We start from the raw sequence: 12,713 nt of genomic DNA, 5'->3' as shown, positions 1-12,713 counted from the left end.
TGCATGTAAGTATACATCGTTCCAGCATGTGCAGGAGAGTGGAGAATCCTGAGGGGCCTGACGAATGATTGCGTGATACGGACCTTCGCCCAACCCTCTTCCCCACCTCCTGCACCCGTCCGCTCTCCTGCACATACTGGAACACACAATAAAGAGGTTTTACAGTTCCTGAAGACTGGATAATAGCGTTGAATGGCCTCTCAGGTTGCACTTGACACCGTTCTTGGATTCTCCTTTAATGCCACACTCAGTTTAAACTTTAGCAAGTTGACCTGGATTCAGATACATTGGCAGAGCCAGGGCTAAGTTGCTTTGCTTCACAGTAGTCTTTGCTGTAGGGGAACACTGGATTAAAGGAGTACTCCGATAGAAAACATTTTTTTTTCCGAAATCCGCTGTCTCCAGAAAGTTAAACAGAATTGTAATTTACTTCTATTTAAAAATCTTAATCCTTTCAGTACTTATCAGCTGCTCCACAGGAAGTGCTTTTCTTTTTGAATTTCTTTTCTTTTTGACCACAGTGTCTCTGCTGACACCTCTGTCCATGTCAGGAACTGTCCAGAGGAGAAGAGGTTTGCTATGGGGATATGCTCCTGCTCTGGACAGTTCCTGACATGGACAGAGGTGTCAGCAGAGAGCACTGTGGTCAAAAAGAAAAGATATTAAAAAAAGAAAAGAACTTCTTCTGGAGCATACATCAGCTAATAAGTACAGGAATAATTAAGATTTTTAAATAGAAGTAATTTACAAATCTGATTAATTTTCTGGCACCAGTTGATTTTAACAATTTTTTTTCCATTGGAGTACCCTTTTAAGTCTAAACCTCCTTTCGTCTTACAGACCAGAATAAACAGTTTAGACTGGTTCCAGTTCTCTAGGGTCATACTTGAGCAACTCCCCAGAATACCAGACCCATATACTAAAACATTCATGTACATAAACATATACCGTATTTTCCGGCGTATAAGACGACTCTTCAACCCTGGAAAATGTTCCCAAAAGTCAGGTGTCGTCTTATACGTCGGGTGTCATCTTATACGCCCGCCCCGTTGCCCCCCCCCCACATACTAACACGGGGAGACTTTTGTGAGACCTTTTTGTGACTTTTTAAATTTACTCACGTTTGGGAGTTTTGTTCTCCAGGTCACCTGGATCAGACTTGCTTCTTTTTTAAAGGGGTTTGCGACTTCTTTTTTTTTTTTTTTTGCCTACGTGCAACATTTACACATCATAAATATGTGACCACTGCAAAGTGAAAACTGAAAATTGCATAGGTAAGGCAGTTTGCTACTTTCTGCTTATCCACAAAAGTCGCACAAAAGTCGCACAATAATATACTGTATTTCTTCCATTTAAAGGTTATTACAGTTGGAGCCACCAATTATGAAGACCAACCAGTGACAATGGGGGCACTTGGCACTAACTTTGGCAATTGTGTTGATATGTTTGCCCCCGGAGATGATATCATTGGTGCATCCAGTGACTGCAGTACTTGCTTTACATCTAAGAGCGGAACATCTCAAGCAGCCGCCCATGTGGCAGGTATGGAGAGCTGCCTTTATAGAACATACAAAGCTTTAAATGGGCACTGTCAGATCCAAAAACATTTTATATGTTGTTACTGATTAAAATTGAAGACCTTTTGTAATATGGTTGTTGGAAAAAAGGTCATATTTAATAAAGAAAACGGCTCCTGAAAATCACACCACTAGGGGTCCCCATACCTACAAGGACACTAACCAGTCCTGCAGAGGCATCATGCTTGTCCATGAGTCATAGACAAGAGAGTCTACCAACAAAAGGCCACTAAATACATACAGAGGTATTAATATAAACAAAATTTAACCCCAATAGGGGGTTAACAGAAGGCCTCTATATAAGTATGTGTTCTATTAAAACATAACTTTTAATCAAATAATAAAGTAAAGGTGAGAAACAATACCACACAATTAAAACCACTGATCCAATCACATCTAATGATGTCACATGTGTCTTGAATAGACCGGTCCCTAACAGTCAACTTATCGGTGAATCTCTTAATTGCGTGTCCTAATAGACATCAGTGGAGTACTATCTACATAGAGTGTGTTATTTGACCACTATCTTGGTCTGTGGAGTACTTGGGCACTTAATGTAGCCCTTACTGAGGGCTACAATCTCAATCTCGTAAGCAACTCAACAGTTGACAGTACCAGATGGTATTTGGTATTGACAACTTTATTCTTAATTCCAATATCACCACTAGGTGACGTTATCTGTGTCGACTGTGTCTATTTAGTTTCATATTTATGCATCCAAATCACTTTTGCATACTGACCAGTACCTGCTGTTCACCGCAGGTCTGGACTTATGGCTTATATCGCCCACTAGTGAATGTTTATAGATGCATAATATACAGACTCATGATTATAGATGTGTTGGGAAAGCATGTTAAGATGTCAGGCTGTCACACCCCAACATGTTTCGCCACTCATGTGGCTTTATTAAGGAGATTACTGACAGCGATGATGAGACAGGATGGGGGATGATGAGACAGGGAGGGGGATGATGAGAATGTTGGGGGGACATGATGAGACAGGGTGGGGGGGATGATCAGACAGGGGGAAATGATGAGGGGGGGAATGATGGGGGACATGAAAGACAGGGTGGGGGATGATGAGACAGGGGGAAATGATGAGGGGGGATGATGGGGACATGATGAGAAAGGGTGGGGGATGATGAGACGGGGAAATGATGGTGGGGGAGGCACTAAATGCTTAATGTCTGTATGGCTAGTGGTGGTCTATGACAGGGGGATATATTGAGACATGGGGGGATGATGAGACATGGGGGGTGGCAATGAGAGGGGTAAATGTGGCACAGGGACTGATAAAAGGGAAGGAATGATGTGGCACTGAAGGGGACAGGACCAAACTGAGGTGCAGAAGAAAACAAAGTTGGGGGAATGATGTGGCATTTAGTCCAAGTCATTTATTTTACATTTTATTTTTTTACTTAAATTTCCCTGTTAAAATGGGGGTGCATGTTATACGCCAGTGCATGTTATACGCCGATAAATATGGTATATAGAGGCCTTCTGTTAACCCCCTATTGGGGTTATATTGTTGTTTATATGGACAAGAGATTACTCATGAACAAGGCTGCATGACGCACCAATCACCTCCCATCACCACAAGTGAGGGACACGCCCCCTTCCCCTGAGAGGATGTCTAACACTGTGAGCTAATGAAAAGAAGGATTTTTATAATAAATATAGGTGATAGAGGCATAACAATTAGAAGTATATGGTCATTAATTGTATTTTTTTCTGGGATCTTAGAGGTATGCTTTAAGTTAAGAATTATTTTAATTAATTTAGAGGTTTGTAGATTATATGACCCTTTTGGGATTGAGAATCTCCTTTGTATTTTATAGCACTGCCCTGGTCTATTTGCTGGGTTCAAAGTAATGCCTCCTTTTCAAGATGTTTGGGCAACATAGAATCATTCTTGGCCCCCTTGAATTCCTTATTGACCTTGTTGACTTTGTAATGCAACCCTCACATCTTTACTAGGCATTGCCTTTTCCTAAACTCCATGCCAATCATTATTCTTTTATAGTGGCATCCAAGTGTCACTCACTACTGTATTAATGGCTCTGTTGTAGGTATTGCAGCAATGATACTCAATGGCAAGCCAGACCTAACATTGACAGAACTGAGGCAGAGGCTTATTCACTTTTCTACCAAGAACGCCATCAATGAAGCCTGGTTTCCTGACGATCAGCGGCTGATCACTCCTAACAGAGTGGCTGGATTACCTGTAAAACTCAATAATGGCAAGTTACTAGATGCCGGCATTATGTACTGTATATATCAATTTAATTATAAAAATTCTATGAATCTGTAAATTGTGCTATATCTTAGCTGACTCTCATAATGTTTTATTCCCATCCTGCTAAAGATCAGATATTCTTTAAAGGGATTTGATGACAGGTCCCTCTCTGCATATGAAACTCCAATATTATAGATGGTGCATGGATAGTTTAAGAAGATCTCCAGTCTTGAAAAACGTATCTCCTATCCTAAGGATAGGGGATAAGTTTAAGATCGCTGGGACCCCCGCAATCTCCCGTACGGGGCCCCGACAGCCCGCGGGAAGGGGGCGTGTCGACCACCGCATGAAGTGGCGGCTGACACGCCCCCTTAATGCAACTCTATGGCAAAGCCGGAGCACTACCTTCTGCAATCACCGTCTCTGCTATAGCGCTGTATTGAGGGGGCATGTCAGCCGCATGTCCTGCCATGGTCAACACACGCTCTTTGGCCAGCGAGTCGGGGCCCCGTACAGGAGGTCACGGTGGGCCCCAGTGGTTGGAGCCCCCGCAATCTGAAACTTATCCCCTATCCTTAGGATATGGGATACGTTTTTCACGACTGGACTACTCCTTTAATGTTATGTTTCTAAACTAAGGCCATTGCAGATGTTTTTAGGAATTGTATGGCAATGCAAATTATTTTTCTCTCTTCCAGAAACTGCACCACCTTTGTCCATGGGTTGTGCTTGGTATTGCAGCTCATCAATATTTAAAGGGGTTGTCCCGATAAATGTTTTCTATTTAAAATTGCTTAAATGCTTAGCACTTCCTGTTTGGATCTTGACACAAACAAAATGCCTGGTTAGCGAATCCCTGTCCGCAGAGGTGACCCGCCTTAGGCAGCGATTGGCTGAGCAGCATTTCTGATGTATCAAGAGTCAAAAAGGAAGCTCTTTCCCTGTAGGGAATGGCACTGCTAGAATAAATCCAGCCGGGGAGTAAGCGTTTTTGATTTTTTTTTTTTTCTGCCACAATGACAACTTAAAAATATAAAAATATTAATCTGGGCAACCTCTTTGTTTCTAGAACTAGACAGCCATGCTTTTCCCATGTCACGAAACCTATAAAGAGGAACATATTCCAACTTGTTATTATTTCTTCTTTCAGATGAGCAGCTTTTATGTCGAACAGTTTGGTCAAAACCCTCAGGCTTTGCTCGTACAGCAAAAACATCAGTGCAGTGCACCGGAAATGAGGAAATGTTCAGCTGCTCCAGTTTTTCTAGAAATGGTAAAAGAAAAGGGGAACAGGTGGAGGTAGGTATGAAAATCCAAAGAGCACAATGCAGGTTAGGCTTGGTATTTGTTAGGACTGGTTCATATGGTCGAATTCAAGATCTGGACCTCGCATATCCTTAAGGTATGTTCACACGTAAAGGATCTGCTGCATATTTTCTTCAGCTGATTTTGCTACCATTAAAGTTAATGGGTAACAAAATCAGCTGCAGCTAAAATATGCAGCAGATCCTCTACGTGGAAATGTACTTTTAGGGTACATTCACACGTGCATTTTTTCTGCTGCATATTTGCTGTAGCAGATTTTGCTACCCATTGAAGTTAATGGGCAGCAAAATCTGCTGCAACATATCTGCAGCTGAAAAAAATGCATATGTGAACGTATTCTTACTGTTCTACTGAACCGAACTTAGATCATCACTGAACTGTATGGAGAATTATGTCATGGATGCTAAATTGCTGCCATATTGAAGATGGATTTACAAGGCAATAATGGTAATGATAATCTTCATCCAACAGGATAAAGATGGAAAGAAAATCTGCACTGCACACAATGCCTTTGGTGGAGATGGAGTGTATGCAATTGCTAGATGTTGTGTTTGGCCAAAAGCAAGCTGCAGTGTTAATGCAAGTATCTCCGACGATGCAAGCACAGTGTCCGTTGCCAGCTGCTCACAGGATGACCATGTTCTGACAGGTATCTATTCTTCTCATTGTTCTGCAAAATATAATCATAAATATCTGTTGTTTCATGTATCACAAAAAAACATTTCCTTTTCTATTTCTCAGGTTGTAGCTCCCATTCCTTAAGTGGCCATTTCAGTGATCATGTGAGGCCGGTACACAGCTCCGGGGACAGAGATCCTGTATGCATCGGGAAAAGTGAGGTCACTTCTCATGCCTTGTGCTGTCATACTCCAAGCATTTCCTGCAAAGTTAAGGAACACTCTCCTGTAGGCTTCACGGATAAGGTAGGCATCCTGTTCCCATAGAATCAAACATCTTAGTAATACGTTCCTCACCAATAAACTTGCAAGAAGGAATTACCCAATTAACATATTCTCCTCCGTGTTCTCTGTCTGCCCCGACTCTGTTGTTATTATTATGCTAATGAAGTGGGGGGTGAGCACTCAGAGAGCAGAGCGCTCACCAGTGGCATTCATTAACATATTAATAAAGGGGGCAGAAGGCCCAAGAATATAGAGGAGGCAGGTAAGCTGGGTGAGCTGGCTCCCTGCCTTCGTTGTGTGCTGTAGCGCAATGCAGCTGAACAAATACAGTGCCAGAACTCTGCATATACTGAACAGATTTAAGAAAGTGAACCCTCTTTGTAAAGCTTATTAACCACATTATAACTCAGTATATTGTGTTTAGTGTTGGTTTTCAGTCTCTTTAAAACATAGAGCAAGCTTATATATAGATAGTTACACCACTTGTACATGTACTGTAGATCCCTTTTTATCTAAGTAATACTAAAGACATGGGAATGAACAAGATCCTGTTTACAAATGCCATGACATTGGCAGGTTTATATGTAGAATCACTCTACAGCAGCATTCAACTCATCCTTGTAATGGAGACAGAAAAAAAAAACATTGATATATAGGAGGTACTTACTTTAAGTAATTTGTTTTACAATTGCTCCAGCTTTTGTGCACACATGTTTGCTCTCTTTTTAATGGGGTCTTTTTATGACCAAATCCAAGGCTCTGGCATGGGGACGATATGTGCCCCCAATATGCTAATTTATGTCGGGTTAGGTATAATGAATCTGGTATTTGCATAAGATGTTGAAATGCAACAACCCATTTGACACAAGGTAAATATAACTTCTTGGGTTAAAACCATTCCTCTGGCAATAATGTGGGTTATGGGGGTGGGAGCAATTTATCAAAAGTGTATAAAAGTCTTTTAACCAATTACAGCTCAACTGTCGATATATTAGAGCACTTTAGGAAATGAAGGATGCCCGATAATTATTTGTTATGGATAGCAAAGAGATTTTTTATTTTAGACACTTTTGGTAAATTTTCCCTGTATGTCTCCATAAACCTTCCCATGTGTTCGAATCCTGACAAGTATCATTGTGGAGATTTATCAAAACCTATACAGAAGGAAAGTGGAGTAATTGCCCATAGCAACCAGTCAGATTTCTTCTTTCATTTTTCCGAGCCTTTTTTTAAAATAAAAGAAGCGATCTGATTGGTTGCCTTGGGCAACTGCATGACTCTTCCTTTACACAGGTTTTCATAAATCTCTGCATAAGTCTTTGTGATTGGTTCAGAATGTTTCCTGAGTTACTAATATTATTTACACCAAAAACTGATAAATTCAGAGAGCACAGTCAAGCAAGTCCATATGTGTCAACAATAAAGGAGTTCCCTAATTTGTAAAGGACAGCAGTTCCAATGATCCACTACTACAGGGTGCAAAGCTTAACGATATCAAGACAATATGCAGAATCTAAAAAGTAGAAATTAAAGCTTGCACTCACCGTTCCTGTAGGGAGATATCGCACGGTCATTCCGTTCTGGCAAGGAGACTGCGGTGATGAGGGTGCTCAGAGGCAAACAGCTGTTTTCGCACTACAGGTGTGTGCTTCTTCGGGCCTCAAGCCGGAAGAAGCACACACCTGTAGTGCTAAAACGGCTGTTTTCTTCTGAGCACCCTGCATCACCGCAGTCTCCCTGCTGGAATGGAATGACTGTACGATATCTCCCTACAGGAACAGTGAGTGCAACGTTTAGTTTCTAATATTATTTACAACTGGTTAGTCTTCTTGTGGTGATAAGTTGCTATTATACTGTATATGAAAATTAACTTTTTCTTTATTTTGGCATTTCAGGTGACAGTGTCATGTGATGATGGCTGGACCCTGACTGGTTGTAATGCGTATTCCCGTGGATCTAACACTCTGGGGGCTTATTCGATTGATAACACTTGTGTTGTATTAAATCCAAAAGGTGGTAAAGGGGCTGCGGCCATCGCCATTTGTTGCAAGAATGGGAATACAGATGACAGTCAAAATTCTAATTATAGGTGAAAGCGCGTCATGTCTAGCATGTAGACAGAATTTTGTATACAACATCTTGTGTATTTTTTTTTATACTAACACTATTTCATATTATCAGAGTCCACTTTATTTCAATGATCCCTCTAACTGGAGTGAAACTACAACCCTAAGCTGCCCTAGAATGCCAGGAATTGTAGTCTTCCAACAGTTAGAAAGTCACAGTGTGGGCTTATATTATGATTATTTTTTATTAAACATTAATGTAGGTAGTGACCATTTCTTTTAATGTTTGCAAACTTTGCCCATAGGGGTGAGATATCATAAGTAATTGTAAAAGAGTGGCATCAGCCACAGCATCACTTAGTCTTCATTATTTTAGATGTTTCACGATGCACACAACAGTACAGAATCTATTATATGCACAATTTTGCAGGCAAATGGCAATTTTTGTAATAGTGTGAATGTTTCCTCTTAAATTTATCAATCTCCTAATTTGTAAAGACCCATCTAATCTGCAGGACACTTCTTGCCAAACTCATGATCCCGGCTGCTTTAGCACAGGGTGAAGGATGGCACTTCTGTAACTTCTATGTACTTGATGCAGAGAAAGCAAGATAACTTACTCCACATGCAATCTGCTTTAATTGTCTACAGAAGCGTGTCTATCGTGAAATCTTTTAACATCTTTATTATAATTCCGTTTTCTACGTTCTATATTTATTTGCAGTACATTTGTACAATATTACCATTTCCAATAAAAAAATAAATGCAAACTGTGTGGATATAGTGCAAAGTATATACGGCCATGGACCAGTTGTGGATACTAAAACTTGTCAAGTACAATATTACTTAAAGTGGTACTCCAGCATTTGCATTTGGGGTCAGCATTCTCCTTCCATGCTGTGAGAGCACCAGAGATACACAAGTACAGCGCTCACCCCTGCACACCATGCAAGCATTCTCTATAGGAGTGCTGGAGATATACTAGCGCTGTATTAATGTTTTTCCTGCGCTCCCATAGAGAGGCACAGGGGGGGGGGGGTCACCATATGATCACATGAACCAATTAAAGGAAACGATTCCAGGAACTGGAACAGCTGTCCAGGCATGCTAGGAGTTGTAGTTTTCCAACAGCGGGGGGTGGGGGGCTAGGGGGGCTGGCCAGCCTGTTTAGAAAACACTTGTATAGGCAATGGATGAAGCAGCAGCATGCAGGCGTGACCTTTATTCCATTCTGAGATTGCAGGGGGTCACAGAGTTAAGTCTCCATAATCATACAATAACTTGCTACTCTTTAGATAGGGGATAACTGATGTTGGTTGCATAACCTACTTAAAGCAGCATGCCAGGCAACACTGGTACATTGTGCTTTCTTTAGCGTAGGGCTGGAACCCCATATCACTCTCCATCTGGATGCTCCCATCTATCACCCCCCTGTCTGCACCCCCCCCCCATGTCACCCTCCACCTGCCTGCACCCCCATATCACCCTCCACCTGTCTGCACCTCCGTATCACCCTCCACCTGCCTGCACCCCCATATCACCCTCTACTTGCCGGCACTCCCATATCACCCTCCACCTGTCTGCACCCCCATATCACCCTCCCCTATCTGCACCCCCATATAAACTTTCAATAAGGTTCCCTGTGTGTCAGTATGATCTTCCGTCTATCAATAAACCCTAGGTATGTCAGTAATATCCTCCAACAGTCACTATTGGGGATATTGGGGGAGATTTATCAAAAACTGTGCAGAGGAACCTATGAAAAATAAAATAATAAATAAATTATAAATAAATAAAATGTTTGCGTTCTTTTTGATGGCCGTGTGCCTTATTTACCAAAAAGGTGCACAGACTTGATAAATATTGAATTTATCTTTTTTTTTTTTTTTTTATTACCTCAGAAAGCGCTTGGAGCTTCCAAAAGCACAGGCATTTTTCACAGAGCATTTTTTTTTTTAAAGGACACCACAATCTAAAATCAGGAAACACTATGGGCAACACAGCAATTTTTCCTTGTCAAAGGGTTAGATAATTCAACCACACAAAAAAATAAAAAATAAAAAAGGGTTAGATAATTCAGCCACAAAAAAATAAAAAATAAATAAATAAAAAATCGAAAAAGGGTTGGCATTCTACATGGAAAATTAGACTCAATTCAAACAGCTAGGGGCAGGTGGAGATATTAAAGCAAAACTGTTCTTTACCAAAAATGCTGATTTGTAGATTAGAAAGACACCAGATTTTTTACATTTAATTGGGTAAAAAGATGGAACAATTTAATAAATGGATATACGCCATCTTTGTAAATTTAAAATGGTAAGGGGTGGGAAAATTAATAAAGGGAAAATGTAAAAATGGACCTTTATCCTTGAAATAAGATTACAAACATGTACATCTATCTTGTTATTGAAAAGGAAATAGAGGTAAATAAAAAAATAAAAAACATACTAAAGCTCATATGATTAATCCATAGATGCTGCAGAAACACATGTTAATAATATAAATAACTAAAAAAAACTTTTGAAAGAAGACATATCCAAACACGACACAGTGCTAGAACACATAACTTTGTTATTAGAGCAGTATAACAAAGGATTAAACTGTACAAGGGTTCTGCTGGCATTTTCCATAGGTTGCCTCTAGCCTGGTCTATATTTATGCATTTTTAATTAATACGCGCCTTTTTACATAAAAAAAAATTACGGGAAAAGCTTGATAAATCTCTCTCCCCCCCCCCCCCCCATGGCCCTCTCTGTGTCAGTATGATCGTCCTCATGACAGTAAGATTTTCTATCTGTCAGTAAGGCCCTCTTTGTGGCAGTGAGATCCTCTCCCTGACTGTAAGATCCTCCCGCCATCACTGGTCCCAGCCCCATCAACATACAAGAAGCAGCGCTGCCCCTCTCTCCATTGTCAAACCCCAGCTCTTCATGTGAAGGATGCTGTACAGAGGCACTGGTGAGGATGTCAAGAGATCAAATGGCGGGCAAAGGAAAAGAGCCAAGGGTTCCAGCAAAATTAGGTTTTGCCTATGGTGACAAAAATCCGTGCACCAGCCCTGAGTACGGAGCTCCATCCCTCACTAATATATAAGAGAAAAAGCTGCCTAAAAGATTTAATGTTATCACTTATCCACAAGATGGATAACTAGCCGATCAATGGAGGTCCAACCACTGGATCTTTAAATGTTGGAGTTACCCCTTTTATCCTCTCATGTGCCACATAGTAATACCTAGATAATATTAGATGAACACTTTCCAAACTTTAATACCTTCTCTAAGAAAACAATGGTGAAATCTGGGTGGTGGAGACCCCTAGAAATTACCCATTATTGCCTTCCCTATAATCTGTCTCTGGTTGGAAATAAAGACAACCATACTAAGTCCATTTGGACAACTTTGCATTCCTCATCTAATACCTATCAAAGGAGAGGGTTAAACAAAGTCAATTATTAACCTGTCTACAGCTTATATAGAACATATCATTCTCCCTAAATTGAAATTAGACACCAATACATTTTATGATAAAAAATTTTTTATGACACTCAGCTTAAAAATAAGGTCCTAGTGGTGGCAAAGCCGCATCATGTCATATATACTCCGCAATGGACCTACAACCTAATGTATGTGGGTGATGACCACTTATTGGATGTAGCAGAACATTACAGGTCCTTACAAGGCTTTATTATTCCTGCCATTACAGCAGGTACAATATCTAGTTATTCCTGCACCAGGATCATTTGGATTCCCCCACAACCGCCCTTATTTTAACTTCCAGCAGTTTATGGGCACCACTGCCAACCTATACAACACATAAAAGTCACATCACTCTGCTCCATCTACTAATAATACAACACTACAAGAACCAGCCATGAATGTCTCCATTCTTTTGGACACTAGGCTATCAATATGATGCTCACATTATAGTGTATATGGATGCACAAGTCCCTGGACCGCTGGCAGCGGGTGCCACCTGATGTTGCTATGACAACACATCACCTGGACAATGGCTGTTGTTGTTGTTTACCCACAACTCTCAGTTGGACCGAGCGGACGGACGTCTACAGGATCCCAAAGATGGAGGCTACTGGAGGAAGAGGAGATGGCGAGAAGGAGAAGATGAAGAGGGAAGAGGAAAGCAAGGAGGAGAAGAGAGAAGAAGAGAGGAAGAGTGAAGAGGAGAGCGAGGAGGTGGAGAAGAGAGGAGAGAAGAGGAAGAGAGAAGAGGATAGCGAGGAGGAGGAGAAGAGGGAAGAGGAGAGCGAGGAGGTGGAGAAGACATGAGAGAAGAGGAAGCTAGAGGAGAGTGAGGAGGTGGAGAAGACAGGAGAGAAGAGGAAGAGAGAAGAGGAGGAGAAAAGAGAAGAGAAGGTGGAGGAGAGCATTGAGGTGGAGAAGAATAGGAGAGGAGAGGATGCCAGAGTATTGGAGGATGAGGATCCAAGACTAGGCACCAGCCAGGACCCCGGAACATCAAGCAACTACCCCAAATTTACTACCCCAAATTTAACATCACACACCTCACTGTCCATCAGGTATTGGGTAGGGGCAGCTTTGGAGTGGTAAGTTTATTTTCTGTTAAAGGGACAGTCAATGTGTTTTTCCCAT

At 41.2% G+C, this 12,713-nt stretch overlaps 1 protein-coding gene across 2 annotated transcripts in view; it reads left to right on the top strand.

The window, feature by feature from the left end:
• PCSK9 (proprotein convertase subtilisin/kexin type 9) overlaps positions 1–9,123 on the top strand; it is a 35,027-nt gene extending 25,904 nt beyond the window's left edge. For both annotated transcript variants that reach the window (XM_056532136.1, XM_056532137.1), the window contains 6 exons: positions 1,359–1,542; positions 3,646–3,816; positions 4,963–5,111; positions 5,610–5,787; positions 5,880–6,061; positions 7,936–9,123. In XM_056532136.1, coding sequence (XP_056388111.1) covers positions 1,359–1,542; positions 3,646–3,816; positions 4,963–5,111; positions 5,610–5,787; positions 5,880–6,061; positions 7,936–8,133 — 1,062 coding nt within the window. In that variant the 3' untranslated portion in view covers positions 8,134–9,123. The remainder of the gene's footprint in view (positions 1–1,358; positions 1,543–3,645; positions 3,817–4,962; positions 5,112–5,609; positions 5,788–5,879; positions 6,062–7,935) is intronic.
• The last annotated feature ends 3,590 nt before the right edge of the window (positions 9,124–12,713 follow it).

This window comes from Hyla sarda, chromosome 7 (assembly GCF_029499605.1).
Source record: "Hyla sarda isolate aHylSar1 chromosome 7, aHylSar1.hap1, whole genome shotgun sequence".
NCBI classification, from domain to species: domain Eukaryota; kingdom Metazoa; phylum Chordata; class Amphibia; order Anura; family Hylidae; genus Hyla; species Hyla sarda.
The sequence above is the reverse complement of the archived record's forward strand: the minus strand, read 5'-3'. Positions and strand labels throughout refer to the sequence as shown.